Genomic DNA, 17,365 nt, shown 5'->3' with positions numbered 1-17,365 from the left:
ACTTGAAAGGTAATGGTTTTCTGCAGTTAAGTATTATGGTGGCTCCCACACTGAAATGGATCTCTTTACTCCTGTCTTGACAGAGTTCTCTTAGTGAAGGTGTGGCATAATGTAGTTCCTACTCAGGTCTCTTATCTCGTGTCAGTGTTATCCTGCACACCTTGATAAAGCTTCCTTTCCTCCCTTGTCTTGTAACAACATTCCACTCTGCCTGACAGGTACTGTAGCTACCTGGATTCTCTCATCTCTCTGTCTCGCTACACACAGACACGCACACACAAAAGCAAGGCATTCTTCACTTTTCCACAAAGCTCTTTTTTTTCTCCCCCCATTAATGTAGCATATAAGTCTTGAAGTATCAGAGATGCATTTGGTTCAATCAATCACCCACATCCCAGTCACCTGTGTTAATGGTTAGAGCTGCTGACACCATACAGAGTTAAACACTCTGCAGTGGAAAATCGGAGTATGCCAAAGAAGTTATTGTTATGAAGTTGGCAATAGTGATGTCTTAAAAAAAAAAATCTCAAACCTGACACAGGTTTCCATCTGACCCCTTCTTTTCAAACACCCCCTTCTGAAAAGGACACAACAGATCAGTATTCCTCACCTGAAGTGTTACCTCACTAAGCTGTCTTAAGTGGTGTTGTGGCATCTGTGACATGTGCGGCCTGCTTTGTTTAATACATTGTAACAAACGCGCGGGGCTTTGAGTGTGTTTAAGTGTTTAAATATGCTAGTAGAATCGTGCCTGGCATGTCTGTATTTTAAATCATTGCCTTTCACTGCCAACGTATGAAGACAGACATTCTGAAACTCAACATTTACCCCAATTAAGATTAAATAAAAGGTTAAGATATTGAAAACTTACGCGGCAACCTAAGGTGATAATTAGCATTTGCATGGCAATTACAAACACACAAATGCTGTTATGAAAACATTCTCATTTTCATGCACTGTAATAATATGACTGCAGCTCACTTTAGAATAGACAAGGCAGGGATCATTATTGTAACATTTATAAGCATTTATGGTAAAGGTAGAATGCCTGTGCTGCCTGTAATGGCCATGGCTGAGCCACTGACGCTGTGATTTAACCTGGCACTTTGGCGGCAGTGAGCCGCTCCTCCAAATCAAGGCTAAGTGGTGGATTCATCAGTGCCCTGTCGAGATGAAACACTCGCCCGGCGGTGACACAGAGATGAGGCCCTGATTGGGACAAATACGTCTCCCTCTGGTGTCAGCTCTCATTCACCGGTCTGAGCGCAGGCTGAAAGAAAGACAAATGTTTTGATTAGGAGTCTCTTTCAATGTCACAGCAGCCAGGGAAGAAGAATGAGATGAGGCTGTCTCCAAGGGAAGCAAATAGTTGAAGAAGATGAGAGGAAAATGGATGTCTCCACTGTCTAGAGGGTGTCGAATGGGGATTCTGAGTCAGAGAAAGCTCAGTAAAATTGCCTCTTTTAATGTGACTGCATATCCTTTTTTTTTTTTTTCAGAATACCCTTTCAATTTCAGATTGGTGATTGTTAAAATTCAAGTGAAAATAAATACAATCTTTCAGAAAAGTCACAGGGACTTTGGGAGTTGTTTGTGGCTCTGTCTACATTTCATTTAAAAGAGTTATTCCAGGCCAAGACAACGAAGTTTGTGAAAATATGCTCTTCAGTTACCAATAAGCACTGTGACTTACTAACACGCTGCTTATTCCCTCATCCCCATAGTGTTTTTGTTATCATCAGAGAATTGGATTGTGGGTGTAGCCACATCTGCCTATCTGTATCGAGGCACCGGGTGTCTTTTGTACTTAAAAGATGTGAATCGGTTAAGGCAAACTTGCTGATCTCATGTTTCTTCCATGTTCTTCACATGCCACGCTCAACCGTCGTTAATCCTACGAGCTGCGACGCAGACTTAACACAGTGACTTGTGTAGCCCAACATCTCCTCAAAAAGGAACAAAATGTCGGTGCCTGTGTTCCAAAGTTTACAGGGAACAGAGGGAGAGAAAATATACAACACAGCTTCCCAAGACTTACCTTGACAGATATGGCATGTGTTTGAGTGGAATGCTGAAATGAGTAAACAGCTCAAAGTACCCTCACTGTTGTGAGAGCTTTATATATATATATATATATATATATATATATATATATATATATATATATGAGTGTGGTTTACTTATGGAGCATCTTACCCCTGCAAACCCCACCTTTCAATCCACCTTTTCCGTAAGGACGTTTTTCCTCAAATAGAATAGATGGCTGCCGAAAGAAAAAAAAAAATGCATATGGTGTTTGTTTATTTATTAATGAAGTTGTGTAACTTAAGGGTCTCGAAGTGGAATGTGTTAATTAACAATAATTAATAAAATCATTCAATTTACATATTTACTATTAGAAATGTGTATCCCAACTGGCAACATCTGAACTGAATAAATACCTCTTTGGATTTTTGTTTTTAATGGAAAACATAAGTCTTCTATATGAACTGGAAGCCTTTCCCACACCTGCCAGTCACAAGAGCTTTGATCCTACTTCTTTATTTAATCACACTCAAAGAGACAAAAATGCTCCCAAGTCTTGAAAGTCAAGGTACACTTTTATCTACACAATATGAGTCAATGCTGGACAAAAGACAGCTTAATGCAGCTTTTGACATATCACATAATAGAAAAATGTGACTCTGCCTCAAAATATAGTGCATGTCCTATTGGACTAAGACCTCCTCTACACCGCATCCATCAAATCAGCCACCTGAGTCTGTTTCAAATACTCATCATTCCTTAATGAATGTGATCAATCCCAATGTACACCTGATCTGAACGCACTCTGTGGTCCCTTCTCTGTGTTCCCTTTGTGAATCATCAAGTGTGTCGATATCCATGCTCAGACATCTTTATGCCAGCAACAAGACAATAACAAGGCTGGCCTTGAGCTCTTAAAGCAAACATTTTAACAAAGACTCTAGTGACAGGGGGTAGTGAAGAGGCGGGAAGCCATGAAGTGGTGAATGTGGACAAAGAAAGAATATAATGGAGTAGAGAAACAGAAGGGACCCTTCCTGTTCAATCAGGCCCCATCTGAACTTACAAACTCCCTCTCTTCTCCATCTTCCTCACTAATTTGCATCTCTTTTATGTCCCTGCTTCCTATTATGCAAAAGTGTATGCTAAAAATGTAGTCCAGTTCACAAAGTGAGTCACTCCATTTCCCCACACTTTTTTAATCAATACCAGGCAGGGTTGGGGGGTTTATGCGGTGTTCAGTTGCATTTATGTTAACTAGAATATTTGAACTGTTCTCTTTGAACTGTAGTTACCTTGGAAACTAGCCCACAGGAGTTGTTTTATAACAGTAATTATAACTAGTGGTCAGTCTAAGTCTTGTGTTTACAGAAAATATAAAAAACAGAACCTCGTATACATCCTGTAGGTATAGAGAACTGTTTTGTGAGCATTGCAGCATTTCAGACTGCTTACTGGCTGCTTAGAAGCAGCCTTGATGACCTTTACGACCCCTGGTTTGTGATACATGGGCGACTTTTCTAACCCATTGTGCGCAGGCTGCCAGGAAAGATGAAGCCGGGAGAGATTTAACAAACGGTTTGTCGCCTCTGATACTCCACTTTCTGATGTCCATGAAATCCTACTTCTTCTGGCCATGTAGCTGATGATAAAGCGGGCTCCTGCAAGGCCTTCCCGCTGTTGCCATTTGTAATTTTTAGAAGTCATCACTGGGGGCGATACATCTTGATTGTGCCTTGGCAACTGTCATGCTCCACTAATGCACAGTGTGAGAGGGGGGGCATAAATGCAGAGTCTTCCGGCAGCACTGATGTTTATCTTCCCTGCTTCATGAATTTGCATTCCCATAGACACAATTTGCTCATAATGGCAGGCATCACGGTGTAGATAGGCTGGGGTGTATTATCAGTCTGTATACAGTGTTTGTTTTACAAGTGGACAGGCAGGAAAGGAGGATTTGAACATTTTGATGAGGAAGACAGATTGATAGTAATATAGGCCTCGTCTAATGGGCTTGATAAAGCTTTATGAAATATTCATCATGGGCTACTATTGTTGTAACATTGGCAGCTGTGTCTGAGGGATTACATTTTTATATTAATAAAGTAGCCCATATAGGACAAGCCTAATGACTCTGAGAAATACTACGTTATTCCATATCATAGTTTGTAAAAGGACTGGGCCACCTACAGCTTGTAGGTGCCAGGTGGAAACCCATGCCACAGAGTCTGCCAGTTTTGTGCAGAGGTTAATGCCAGAGATTATTGAGTCAGCAGAGCATTGGTAACTTTTACACACTATGCGCCTCAGCGCTCAGCGACCCCCACTCTGCCATTTTTGTGGTCTGCTACTTTGTGCCTGAGTTGCTGTGGTTCCTAAACGCTGCCACTTTGCAATAATCGTGGAATGTCTAGGAAGGAAAAACAAGTAATGAATTACAATGGTGGCATTGCAACAAGTATACCGTACAGTGTACTCGCACAGTTCAGAGTACAGTGCAGTGCACTTACGGTACTACACTTGAATTTATTGAGCTTTATAGAATGAGCCCTTTTCCCACAAAGGTTTGTAAAGGCACACTGCATGGCTGGGTGCTTGATTTTATACACCTGTGGCAGTGGGCATAAAAAAATAAATAAATAAATAAATAACACCTGGTTTCTAAGATTATGAGGTGTGGCTCAGCACTTTTGCCCTTATAGTGGATAACTGTGGATGCTTCGTCTTTATTTCTTGTGCTTGTGAGTCACACAGAATGTTACAAAGGCTCAACACTGGCCTGCAGAGCCCTGGATGGAAAATCTTGAAACCAAGTTGAATTTTGGTTTTCAGTATCCAACGGGTGTGGGGAAAAAAAAAAAAAAATCCCATCATTACAGTGAATACCATGTCCCACCTAGAGCCGACTTATGATAGATACTGAGGCAAATATTTGAGGCCTTGTCATTCCTGCGGTTCCTCCATCTCTCTGAAGGTAGATGTTTGTTCAAACTGTAATGTCCTTTCTGCCTTTCAGAACACAAGGAATGCAATTTCTTTTAGAATGCAGTGAGTTAAAAAAAAATTATTAGTGTTGCACTTCTCTTGTTCATTGACTGTAGATATGACCCTTTTTATTGTATGTGCATACTGTGCCTTTCTTGCACTTTCAAACATTTATTTATTTGAAAGGAGCTAAACTATGCATTCCCAGTAACTTATGCAGAATTTGTGAATGCATGCCCCCAAATTAACACTAATATGGTTCAGTGTGGTTTGACATAGTTTGTCCAGTGTGCCTTCTGAGTGCCAAATCTACAATGACTTTCTAATCGCCCAATTAAACTCCTACAAGCCACTGATCAGCTGCAATTAATCAAAATTATTGGGTGACTTCTCGTGAATAAATGTGATTAGAAAACAGTGAAGTGATCGAACAGTTGACTGACGTGCAACTTTGGTTGGTTATGTCTGATAATTAGTTGGCACTTTTGCTGCCAAGTTTCTGTCACACATTTGCAGTGGCATCGCTTTAACACCTCTGAAATTGGGGGTGTGTTTTTCTTTTCACAAATGTCAAAATGCTTTCTGAGGCATTATACAGAACACACTTTTCACCAATCCGAGACTGATTTTCACAAACACGGAATGGACTCTTGTAGACGCAGGCAAAGATGGAAGTCATTCCATCAAATTAATATTCATACTGCAGGTAATTACAGTGCAGAAACCATTGCCATTAGCTCTATGGTGAGATTTAAAGAAAATATAGCCCAGTTGCAGTCTTATGACTACTCAGTGTCTGATGAAGAAGGACAAGAAAAGTACATTGCAATATTTTTTTTTTATTTTAAATTTCAGTTGCCAGAGATAAAGATTTAGATAATCAATACTGCAGTGGATTTGTGTTTATAGTGAATCTCAAGTCCAGCTGCTCAAGTCTTTTGATGTGTTCAGTAATAATTTACAGAGCTTTGTGAAGACGAGAAAATGGAAATCCAGTCATGGTTAGAAAATGTACTTCTTCTGTTTTTTTACTTGAATCCTGGTGGTCACTGCAGTACACTCTATAAGGATAACTTCATTTAGACACCGTATCGTCACACGTCTAACAAGCAGCCTGTCCTTTATGGCAGCTACCGGTGCGTTAGAAGAAGATAAACATATCCTCCAGACACTCACTCGCACCTGTTCCTCCCTCCAGTGCCTCCACTTCCATGCCACTGAAAACTGCCAGCAGAATCTGTGGTCATTGGCTACCAAATAACAACACATATGAGTAACTCACACACCTCCATATTCCAAACCTCTCCTATGCTTCTAAATTGCTAGTATAAAATGCCCAGGCCAGAGGGGTAATAGTTTTTGATAATGATCCTGGGCTAAGCTTTGGTGCTGTGTGGCCACATGCTGCACAGACAGCATGCTGATTATTTCTCTGAAGTGGGCTGGATCTGTGTCCGTAATGGTAATTTCCGGGCCTGATTGGCAAAGAGCGATGAAATTGGGGGCAGTTAGCACTGAGGGGAAAATAGTGCCGGAGTGTGTGGAAATTCAGCAGCTGTCCAATGGTAAACAAATTATCTAAAGTGAAATGACAACATTAGGCAATGCAAAGTGCCGGTCTACATTATGAATATGGCTCTGTGCTACATTTTTGACTACCTGTGTTTTTTACACCATTTGAAACAACTGGGCAGTCCCTATCAAAGATTTCTGGCATCACCTTCTCAGGCGAGTATGAAGCAAAGGCAGCATGAATCCTAGTCACTTCATGCGTATAAACATACACTGTTATTTACTTGCCGCTGAATATATACAAGATGAATAACAAACTGTGGCTATAAAATATGTTGAAAACTTCTTTATGCTTTTCCACATGCATTAAATGCGGATAAATATTGATGATCAGAGAGGGAATACTTTGTTTTGTCTGAAACAATCTCAGTTTTTTGTTGACAGAGCTTACCGAAAGGCAGTTGTGAGATAATGGGTGGATAGCTCATGTGAATGATTTGAGCAAACTGCTCAATTTACCACAACCGAAGAGCTGTAAAACTCTTCTTCATGTCACTTATTGTTTCAGACATTATGTGAAAACAAAAACAAAACAAACAAAAAAAAATAAGTAGCTGACTTTTTTTTTTTTCTTTTCCTGAAGTTCTATTCATAGTGCAGGCTTGACTGTTGCTGAGTGAGAAAAGCCCATAGGGCTGTCTGTTGTCTCTAGCGAAAGACAAAAGGTGTCTGTGTCTGCTCCGCGTGCCCACACATTTACACAACCTAACCCCCGAAGTCAAGACCCATTTGACTCACAGCAAATTGGCGTGTCTACACTCTTAACCCAAATTAGTTGAGTTTACTAGAAAATCGCGTGGAAACTCGTTGCCTTAAACCATTCTAGTTTTTACACAAAGATGAAACTAAATATGTTTAGTAGTCTTTACTAAAATTGATTACCTCATATAAATTTCTTCCCATTTATGTGAGCTAATCAATTTTAGTAAATACTACTAAACATGTTTGATACATTGTACTAAGGTTCTAAGTTAACACAACTAAACATGTTTAGTAGTCTTAACTAAAATTGATTACCTCATATAAATTTCTTCCTATTTATGTGAGCTAATCAATTTTAGTAAATACTACTGAACATGTTTGATACATTGCACTAAGGTTCTAAGTTAACACAACTAAACATGTTTAGTTTCATCTTTGTGTAAAAACTAGAATGGTTTAAGGCAACGAGTTTCCACGCGATTTTCTAGTAAACTCAACTAATTTGGATTAAGAGTGAAAATTACTTTTAAGCTAAACTGTAAAGCAAATAAGCAATTTAACATTTAAAGCTATTTATATTTTGTTAATATAATTAATAACATTTCCTCTTACCCTCTTCCTATTACCCTTTTTATGTTCAAGTTGTATTGAATGTAACACTAAATTGTAAAGAGAATAAATCAAATACATTTCAACATTCCAATATTTTATTTTTTGCAGAATACTTACGCAAAAGACAATTTTAACTGTAGTTTGTCATGTTTTTCAGAAGTATAAAAAAGTATCAAAACAGTAGCCATTCAAAAAAAAGTTTGCCATACAAAAGGCAAGTAAAAATAGGCATATGTGCTTGAACTCAATTCTAACATGTTTAGAGAAGGAATACAAATGCAGCAGCATTCAACAAAAATATTTGCATCCTTTTGAAAAAACTGGACACCTTAAAATAGGACACAATCTCCAACTTGGAAAATGAACAGATCAACTATGTTTAAGGGAAGATTTTGCATGTTTTATGTAAATGTACAGTCTGTGTTGTTAGTAAATGTAATCAACTGAAGCAATAAATTCCTGTGCTGCTATTGACTGAAAAAACCTGTAAAATAAGCAGTAATGTTGCTGTTGAGGAAGAATTACATTATTTTGAATTTACTGCTTCAAATGACTACATTTACCATCAACACAAACTGGACGTTTACATGAAAAGTGCTGAATTTTCCTTTAACTGTATCAACTAAATATTACTATGGAGCCCTGAGCATACACTTCTAAATCCTGTTTTTTAGAGTACAAGTGGCTGGACACTGATGTCTCTTATAACACTGTAAGCTGAACATTACAAACTTTCTTAAGAAATAAAAGTTGTGGCAGTACTGCTGCACTGAACTGCATTAGATAAGAGCAACTTTATCAACTCCATCTGCATTGAGTATATTTTCAACCCCCTGACTGTTCACTGACAACACACAAGACATTTCGTTACATCGCAAGCTGGTTTTTCAATGTTTGTAACTTTGGTTTTAGTTCAACGTGGCCCAGCTCAAGAAATACCTGTTGGATGAACTGGAACGTGAACTTCATAGAAATGGGGTAACTGAGATGCATTGCATATGCAAGTCCAAAGAGAAGACACATAGCTTTTGGCAGGTCTTGAATGTTGTCCATCACCACTTCTCCCTCAATGACAATTTTTAGTGAGGCTGGACTGAGATGCAGGGAGGATGAGGGCACAGCACCTTCAGGTTCAACAAGGAGGATCCCAATGTCAATGTTGCGGAAAGAGTCATCATCATCTGAGTCCTTTATAAATGACAAGAGCACAACAGTGATATTTCAGTGACCATCAATAATTGATAAAAAAAAATAACTTCCACAATCAAATTGAAATTTCTGTCATATCTGTTTTATCATGCTATGCAGCCCTAGTTTCCTAGTGTAAATGTTGAATGAGTTGGAGCTCCACAAAAGAACATCTATCCAGCATCTTCATGTGCTAGTGCTAAGTGGAACAATACCTTATCCTTTGAATTGTTTAAAACTATGCTCACAAGTTTTCTTCAATCACTGGAACTGCCATCTGTTTTCCCACGCCTGTCTGTCTATGCCCAAATCCTGACATGAACCCAACACAGCATAGCATAAGATATAAATTAAGATATATATATAAAAAAAAAAAAAAAAAAAACTATCCCTTTAAAGTGGGTTGCATGAGGTGCTTACAGATGGTCAGCATACTTACCTACAGTAGATGGTGGTCAGCCTTTCCCCACTTTGGAGAAGCAGCAGGTGGATCAGTGTAGGTAGATAAGCAATGTACTGCTGCAACTTGTATTTTTAGATAAGTCAAAAAATTTATATCAGTTTTAGTGGACGCATACTATTTTCAGCATCTCAAACTGCTGTCCAACGGACCTATCTGACTAGAAAATTAAGTTACAGCACTCTCTTCATGCCAACCAAATGCCATAGGAAAAATTAGTAATTTTACCTCACAGAACACAAGAGTTGTTAGTCTAGCATGTCCTTGATCCTTAAATGTGTGCTACTGTGTGATTTTAGTGAATCCAAACCAATCAAATAATAACACAATCGAACAGACTGAGGCAGCAGTAGAAGAGCCGTTCCTCTGTTCAGCAAAGTAAACAGATTTTGTCTATGAAGTTTGGCAGGAGAAATCTATATACAACTTATATAAAAGTAATTTTATGTCAGAAGTCTGACTGACAGTAAGGTAATGCAGTGAAAATATTCTGTGTATAGTGTACATTTCACTGATCTAGATTTTTTAGGTGGCTAAAATAATGTTGTTATAAACACTGATCACAGCAGTATATTGCTTAGTTTCCTACACCAGTACCTCTGCTGCTTCTCCAAACCGGGGCCGTGTCAAATGGCACTTAATTCAAGTAATACACTGACTTTGGATAAATAGGTCATACAACACAGCTGCAAAACATTATTGCAAAGTAAATATTAAAGAATTTAAAGTATTTCAAAGACCCATGAGAACCGTGTATAAGAGTGAAAATTCAAGATTGAGTTGTTATTGTTCCTTTAGGTAGTCTTTAAGTAAAATTACTTACAAAGGCTGGTTTGTAGAAGTCTGTGGGGTTGTCACCAAGGATAACAGGAAGTCCTCTGAGCACCAGTGTTCGAATATCAGTTGGCTCTGCAGTCTTTTGGGCAGTAAAATGACAAAAATAAGCAAGTAACTAAGCACAATTGATTGTATCAAAAAATATAAAGTCCCCACATCTTCTTAAGCATCGTTATTACGAATGTACAATATATCGGCATTAACATCGGTATCAGCCAATATTAGTCATTTGTTAACATGTGAGTATTGGTCCGATAAACAAAACTGGGCCAATATTAACAACCCATATCTATTTCCATCTTCTTGTCATTTGATTCCGGACGGGCAGGGGAGGAGGTTGGTCATGTGGTATTTGTTTGGTCATGTGACAGCAATGCAGCGCAAGATTGTGAGGAGTTCATCTGAAGCAGAGAATCAATGTCAGCTGTGGGATTGTTTTGTTTTTTCCAAGGTGTCGAAAGGGTAGTGAAATATATATATTGTATACATTATCAGTTATCTGCCATAACAGCAATATTAATATCGGGTATCGATATCATCCCACATTTTAATATCAGTGCATCCCTAATGGTAATCAAGGACTTTTGAAGGCACATTCCCTAAAATTTAAGAAATACATGGCTCATGGTTAATTAACCCACTGAGACAGTAACACCCTTAACACTGAGAAGAACTAGCAGGTTTTACTGAAGTTCTCTGAAAGTTTAAGTGAAGTTCAGAAACTCAGCCTTGTTTTTCCATCCCTAAATTCAAAATCTTTTAATCATTTCAACAATCTATGTGAAGCATGAAAATAAATACAGTTGGACTTAAAGCCAAGTCATTACATGAGCTGTTGCACACAATGCAAGTGATTAATAGGACCAACCTTTGTTTGTTGGGAAAGCTGTGTCAACATTTGGCCAATGTTCCCTCTCTTGGATCGAAAAATCTCGATAAGACGAGGACTGTGCCGATCAATGCTCTCATAGAATTCCTGTTTGAGATTCTTGCCAACAATCCTGTTGAACTCCATGCATACCTGCAAAATACAGAAAATGCTCCAATATTACATCTTTACAGCTAATAACTGAAGGTGGAAGCACCAGAGTGAGGACAGCAATAAAATTGCACAGGTGTGGACATGGTCAGCTGTAAAACACAAAGCCCCCTTCAACTCACTCACTTAACACTTTAAATTTGGGGATATTTCAGTTATTCTAGTCAAACTTCTTTAACAAAAACTTTGTACCGCACACAACACAGGAGTTGCTTTTCTACTGCCCTGATTGTTTGTAGTATTGTGTTACTTTTGTGTAGCAGACCATTGCTACATATAAACAGACTATTAATATTTTGTGTCAAATTATATATTTTTGTTGGCAAGTAACCTTTTAATAAGCAGGATAGCGTACCGTGAATAGGGAATTAATAGATGATAAACCTCTTCAGAATAATCTGAAATCAGAGTTCTGCATCAGGGTGTTGATTTCACAATAACGACCAACTCAATATACAATATTCCTTACCAAAAAAAGATAAAGGCAGCTGTAGATAGCAACTACCATGTCCTGCATGGTAAAATTACTTTTTTTTTTGCTGACAGTGGGAATGGCTAACAGATAAATATTTTTAGGTTTTATAAAGGCAGTTTCCTAAGAGAAACACAGACACATATTTAAAAAAAAAAGTTCTCATTATTTTATTCATGAATGAACTAACCTGATCTTCTGTGAAAAGAGCAGGCCAACGTTCCACCATCTCACATACGGCAGGTTCTGACTCCACCACCTCTTTTCTTCTCAATGCAAACGTCAGATCCATCTTCTCTTTTACAAGCTGTCCATTTGGTGTTCTCTTCTGCATTTCATTAACCAAGTCTTTGCGGGCACCCTCAAGGGCTACCTGATTAAATCCGTCTGGAAAGTTGGGTAAGAAGTTGATCTCGCCTTTCTTTGCCTTCTTGATGTTCTTGTTGGCTGGTTCTCCTTCAGTTGAATGCCCTCCTCGTTTCCCTGCATTTACTGCTACATCAAGGCACCCTGATCTTCTGCGCTTTGTTCTGTAATTAGCCATTTTAAATTTTAGACTATTTTTCCAGCCGCTACAGCGACTGGTTGAGCCTCGCTCCTGGAGAGAGGGGTGCTTGCTTATGAGGGCTTGTGCAACACTTTCGAACTGAGCATTATTTGGGTATGCTGTGTAACTATACATGCTCTCTGCCAATCTTTCAAGAATCTCATGTTTCAGCTCTTTTGTTACTTTCAGGTGCGTACCATCACGAAGAAACTGAAGATCTGCTTGCCTAAGTCTATATGCTACATCAACAGAAAAATCTGGGATATCAAAACAATCTGGCCACTGTTTCTGTCGCTCCTGCGAGGATGTAGAGAGGATCTCTGTATCTGCTACACTGGGTGTGCCACTCAAAATTTCTTCAGATGTTGAGACAGATACCAACTCAAGTAGAGGGATGACCTTGACTGTTGGTTTTTCAGGAAGATCTTCGATATCTGTCAGATTGCACACTTCATAATTGAATTCAGGATCTTGGTACTGGAGACTGAAGTTGAAATTAAGTCCCAGTGATTCTTTAAGCTTGCCTATCAAATCCTCCACTGTAGTAGGTCTTGTATTCAGAACAACCTTTCTTATATCTGTCTCTGTGAAAATTACTCTCAAGGTCATCTTCTGGTGTGCTGCCATCTTGGAAATAAAAAAAATAGCTTATTAGAAATATATACACAAAGACATAGATATTCAGTTTAACATATGGCTTATCAAAAAAGATACAAAATTACCAATTAGGCTTACATTTAGACTCTATCCAGAGCAATGCTAGTACTGACAACACTTGTGGTTTCTCAACACAGAATATAGCGAGTGAGTGTCACTGCTGAATTTTCTCCAAATCTGTATGCTGACAGAGGGAAAACATCATTCAGCTCTTTTAGTTCCACCACACACAAAGAGGGATTTGCGCTGCCACAGAGTTCAAATGATCTGAAATGTTCATGGTACCATGCCGTCATTGTATTGCACACAAACAAGATCTCTGTGTTTATTGCCACAATCTGCTTGATCTGTTTGAAATTTGGGAGGCCTGAACATGAACCGACAGAGAGTATCATATCAGCACAATATCTAATTCCATCTACAGAGACTGATGATGCAACCAGAACCTTTGTAAGCTGGGGTACTCTCTTGCAGAAAACTTGTTGGACATTCTCGGGGAAAGATGTGATCAGTGCTGTGGTAACTTTGTCCAGCTCAACTGAGGGCTTGAAAAACGAACTTGTGTCCAAACAGTAAGCCATCATTTTCTGATGCTTTACAGCCAGTGTAAGTGCCACATGTCTGAAGTTGTGTGCATTACGAATGACCCGCTTGAAGAATTTATGTTTTCCCTCGAAACGCATTGTCCAGACATCTGACAGTGGGCCAAATGCCTTAATCATCTCAGGATAATGCTCAATGAAGTGGTGTTTTGGACGCAATTTGAAATTTGGGAATGTAGTTTGCAACAGTTCTCTGTGTTCTGACACTTTGCAGTCAAAGAAATGTATAGACTCTTCAGTGTGCCTTGTTGCTACAGCCAATTCAACAATATCTTTAAGGAGCATCAGAACGTTCCAGGCATCGTCCCCTTCAGGCACTTTATGGCCAATGAGAAGTGGGAGCAACCTGATTAGAGCCCAGTTCTCATGGCCATTTCCACCTATGGTCCCTTTGGTAGAGAAGCCTTGGGCAATAGGCTGAGGCTGGTCAGTTTTGTCATGAAAAGCATATGCAAAAGATTTGATAGCATGGTTCAGTGTTTCTAATGTGAAATATTTCTTAGAAATCAGTTCTGAAATGCAGAGTGATAACTCAACAGGAACAACCCCTTCAAAAAGGTCGTGTAGGATGTCAGGGGGATAGCCACGAGCAACATGAAAGTGCTCCAGACTGTCAGTTAGTACACATCGTCCCTTTACACCATACTGTTTTGCCAAAGTGGGATCCTGCTGTACCTCCTGTACCTGTTTGTTGTGAATGTCTGCAGTTCGGGGTTCAAAAGAGCCCGAGCTTACCTCCTTGTCTTGGATCTCACTCCTCGTTGCCATGCAGAACCTGCAGAACTTGTCCACTCCAAAGCTCTCAAAGAATCCTGCAAAAGAATGAGCAGCCAAGTTATCAGCAGCCACATACAACACTGTGCCTTTGACACATGCTCCCAACTTCTCAACATATAGGCCATCTTGCTCCAAAGAAACCAGATCCTGGATCAGAGGATGAAGAAATTTAGCATAGCCATATTCTTTTACATCAGAGGCTTTACATAAAAGAGCAAGTTGAATGGACTGGAGTGTGGACCTATATTTTGATGGCACATTGGCAAGCACCCAATACACTGCACTCATTTTATGTTTCTTCTTAGATGTCCCTAATGGATTGGACACTTCAAAATCATCTGTGTAAAGTCCAACAGCGATTCTGAATTCCTCGCTGTTAAGGAGGCCATTTCCTTTACAGTACAAACCATCTCTGTATGTACTGTACTCATGTGGCACATGTTTTTGTACTGGAAGAGCTTTATCTAAAATGTCTGCCCTGTTCAACATTTTCTGTAACATGGCATTTATAGGAACATATACAGCACTAGATTTCTTTTCCCTGGCAATAAAGTACTCAACTGGCATAACCACATCAAAGTTTTTGTTTACATATGCTGCTCTCCTTTTAGAGGTTGATAAGGAGCCACCCTTGCCACAATACTTTAGTATGATATTGCTCTCTGAGGCAGCCCTGACTACCTGTTTCACAGTTGAATCATCTACATCTGTGTGTAGCTTCAAAATGTCCTTGACTGAATTGTGCAGCAGTGGTTGGGACAGTTCACTTAAATGTAGGAGCTGTTGTATAACTTCATCGATAGAACTTTGTGGAATGTGGAGGATGGTTTGCATCTTTAAAAAAAGAGCAGCTAGGTTGTGCTCCAACTGTTTCCCAAGATCATGATGCTCTTCATTGCTGGACTCTTCGCTGCCTTCTAAATCAACAGTGTTGTTTGGGGGCCCATGTTCCTCTTCTGCCACTTCATTGGTTTCACTACCAGACACTATTTCTGGTTTGAACATCTTCCAATTGCCTGTTCTGTGCTGTTTACTTCTGTGTGCATTGAATGTGGAGTACACAGTAGTATGAAAGTTACACCCATTATATGGACAGTGGACTCTGTGATTAACTTTTAAATGTGTACTCCGCAAGTGAGTGATAAAAACTGCCTCTGTGCAAGCAGCAGAAAAATCACAGGACTGACAGTGAAAGGTCAGTGTTTCACACAGTTGTGCATCTTGGTCTTTCTGGTGAATTTTGGATAAGTGGACCCTAAGTGCACTGATGGACTTAAATGTGCATAAACACTCTTGGTGTAAGCAAGGAAATGGTACAGTTCTGGTGTAGCTTCCATGTTTTAGCCTGTAATGTTTTAAGAGGTAACCCCTTTTCTCTGATGTAAACTCACAGTATTTGCACTTCCACTGCATCTTCACACGGACCTGTAAGAACAAAAAATAATAAAAATTTTAGCACACTTGTCCACAACCATGTCATCAGTGATCAAGGAAATATGGTACTTTGAAATACTGTCTCCCTTTGAAATTTCTGTTCTCAGCCTGAAAATTTTGTTTTCCCATTTCACATTAGAGTTAAAATATTGCCAAATGAGTTAGGCTTACCCTTCTGTCTGCAGACAATTGACAGGTTTAATAACGTTTCTAACTTGTTGTCAGTTCTGTATTTTAAGAGTCTGGAGATCAGAGGTGGAGAAGAAGAACTGGCGATAACCTCAGCTTCAGCTCTTTAGTCATACAAGATTTCAACCTTTGTGTCCGACCATTACATTTCAGTACATACGAAACCGTATAGAAAAAAAACGTGGACTAGGTTAACACAAGCACATGCTGTTACGAACGATGTGAAACGCTAAGCTAACGATAGCATTTAGCTGTCTTGACACTACTGGAGCGGCTTTTTCGATTAAAAAAAATTACCCTCAGAGACAGGATACACTCGGCTTAAACTTGGTGTAATAAAGGTTTATTTCAGCAAAGTACATCTCTCCTAAAGTAACTGTCCGTTATAAACTGAGACTCGTCAGTATGCTAACACTAAGCCAATGCTAACATTCGCGCTCGCCACTCCACTCGCGATATTTAACTTCGATTCCAAAACCCCTCACTTTACCAAAGTGTCGATAATGGTGGCGGTAGGCTGTAACTATAATTTTCAGTTATATCTGCACATGGAACTCAGCTATCTTTTAAGCAAAGAAATAGCTAGAATTATTTAAAATAGTTATTCTTCACACTTACCAGTCAGGAGTCGTTGAACTTGCCACGGTGCATGTTGCAGCAGGACTGAGTTTGAATATGCCCCGCCCCTTCACTTCAAAAACATAATATCTTTAGTAATCTCTGCTTAACAAGTTCATTACACTCTATATTTGTGTAGAAAAGTACAGTTAACTAATTTGATTTAGTAATGGGACAACATTTTTACCAAACACGAAAGAATAAGTAATGATTACTAAAACGTTTAATTACAATTAATATCTGGGTTAAGAGTCTATAGACTCTTTTCTATTTCATTGGATTTACTTATTTATTTATTTAAACAAGCTCTCGACTAAACACGATGTTTTCCAAAGCATTATAAATGTGCATCTCTGGCTCTGTGGGCACAGTCACCCCCCCTCCTCCTTTATACTGTCAGGAATGAAGAGTTAAGTGAGGGGCTTAATTACTAATTGCACTTTTTAGCTATGAAAGCATTTTTCATGAACAAGTGAGGAGAGAAGTTGTCTTCGCTCTGTCGCGCACATGCCAGGGAAAGAATGAAGACAAAGTAGAGTTTGGTGGCTCGATTTTTGCCACCACTGTGATGCCCAGTGAAGGATACTTCTGGGAAATGTGACAAAGAATGTTTTGGTGTGAAGCAGACGGATGGAGCAATAGATGCAAG

The 17,365-nt window shown here is 39.2% G+C and overlaps 2 protein-coding genes across 8 annotated transcripts in view; one reads left to right on the top strand and one right to left on the bottom strand.

The window, feature by feature from the left end:
* Positions 1-17,365, top strand: part of kirrel3b (kirre like nephrin family adhesion molecule 3b) — a 171,352-nt gene that overhangs the window by 81,705 nt on the left and 72,282 nt on the right. The gene's annotated exons all lie outside the window — the stretch shown is intronic.
* LOC115790181 (uncharacterized) lies at positions 7,995-16,876 on the bottom strand. Of its 4 annotated transcripts, XM_030743872.1 has the most exons (8): positions 16,717-16,872; positions 15,867-15,900; positions 14,434-14,510; positions 13,175-13,280; positions 12,083-13,066; positions 11,250-11,402; positions 10,368-10,460; positions 7,995-9,084 (listed from the first exon to the last, which is right to left on the bottom strand). In XM_030743872.1, exons 5-8 carry the CDS (start codon positions 13,064-13,066, stop codon positions 8,764-8,766), a joined length of 1,551 nt encoding a protein of 516 aa, XP_030599732.1. In that variant the 5' UTR covers positions 13,175-13,280; positions 14,434-14,510; positions 15,867-15,900; positions 16,717-16,872; the 3' UTR covers positions 7,995-8,763. The 4 variants fall into 4 exon arrangements, with proteins under 4 accessions (XP_030599732.1, XP_030599729.1, XP_030599731.1 ...); XM_030743869.1 differs by lacking the exon at positions 13,175-13,280 and having other exon boundaries at positions 16,717-16,876; XM_030743871.1 differs by lacking the exons at positions 13,175-13,280; positions 16,717-16,872 and adding an exon at positions 16,396-16,695.

The sequence above is a fragment of the Archocentrus centrarchus genome, chromosome 13 (assembly GCF_007364275.1).
Source record: "Archocentrus centrarchus isolate MPI-CPG fArcCen1 chromosome 13, fArcCen1, whole genome shotgun sequence".
NCBI classification, from domain to species: domain Eukaryota; kingdom Metazoa; phylum Chordata; class Actinopteri; order Cichliformes; family Cichlidae; genus Archocentrus; species Archocentrus centrarchus.
This window is presented reverse-complemented; position numbering and strand designations above follow the sequence as displayed.

Coding starts and splice junctions, on each gene's coding strand:
- LOC115790181 (XM_030743869.1), bottom strand. CDS start 14,466: ATGGCAACGAGGAGTGAGATCCAAGACAAGGAG. Junction 11,403..12,082: donor CTCTTTTCACAGAAGATCAG/GTTAGTTCATTC, acceptor TGTATTTTGCAG/GTATGCATGGAGTTCAACAG. Junction 10,461..11,249: donor AGCTTTCCCAACAAACAAAG/GTTGGTCCTATT, acceptor ACTGCCCAAAAG/ACTGCAGAGCCAACTGATAT.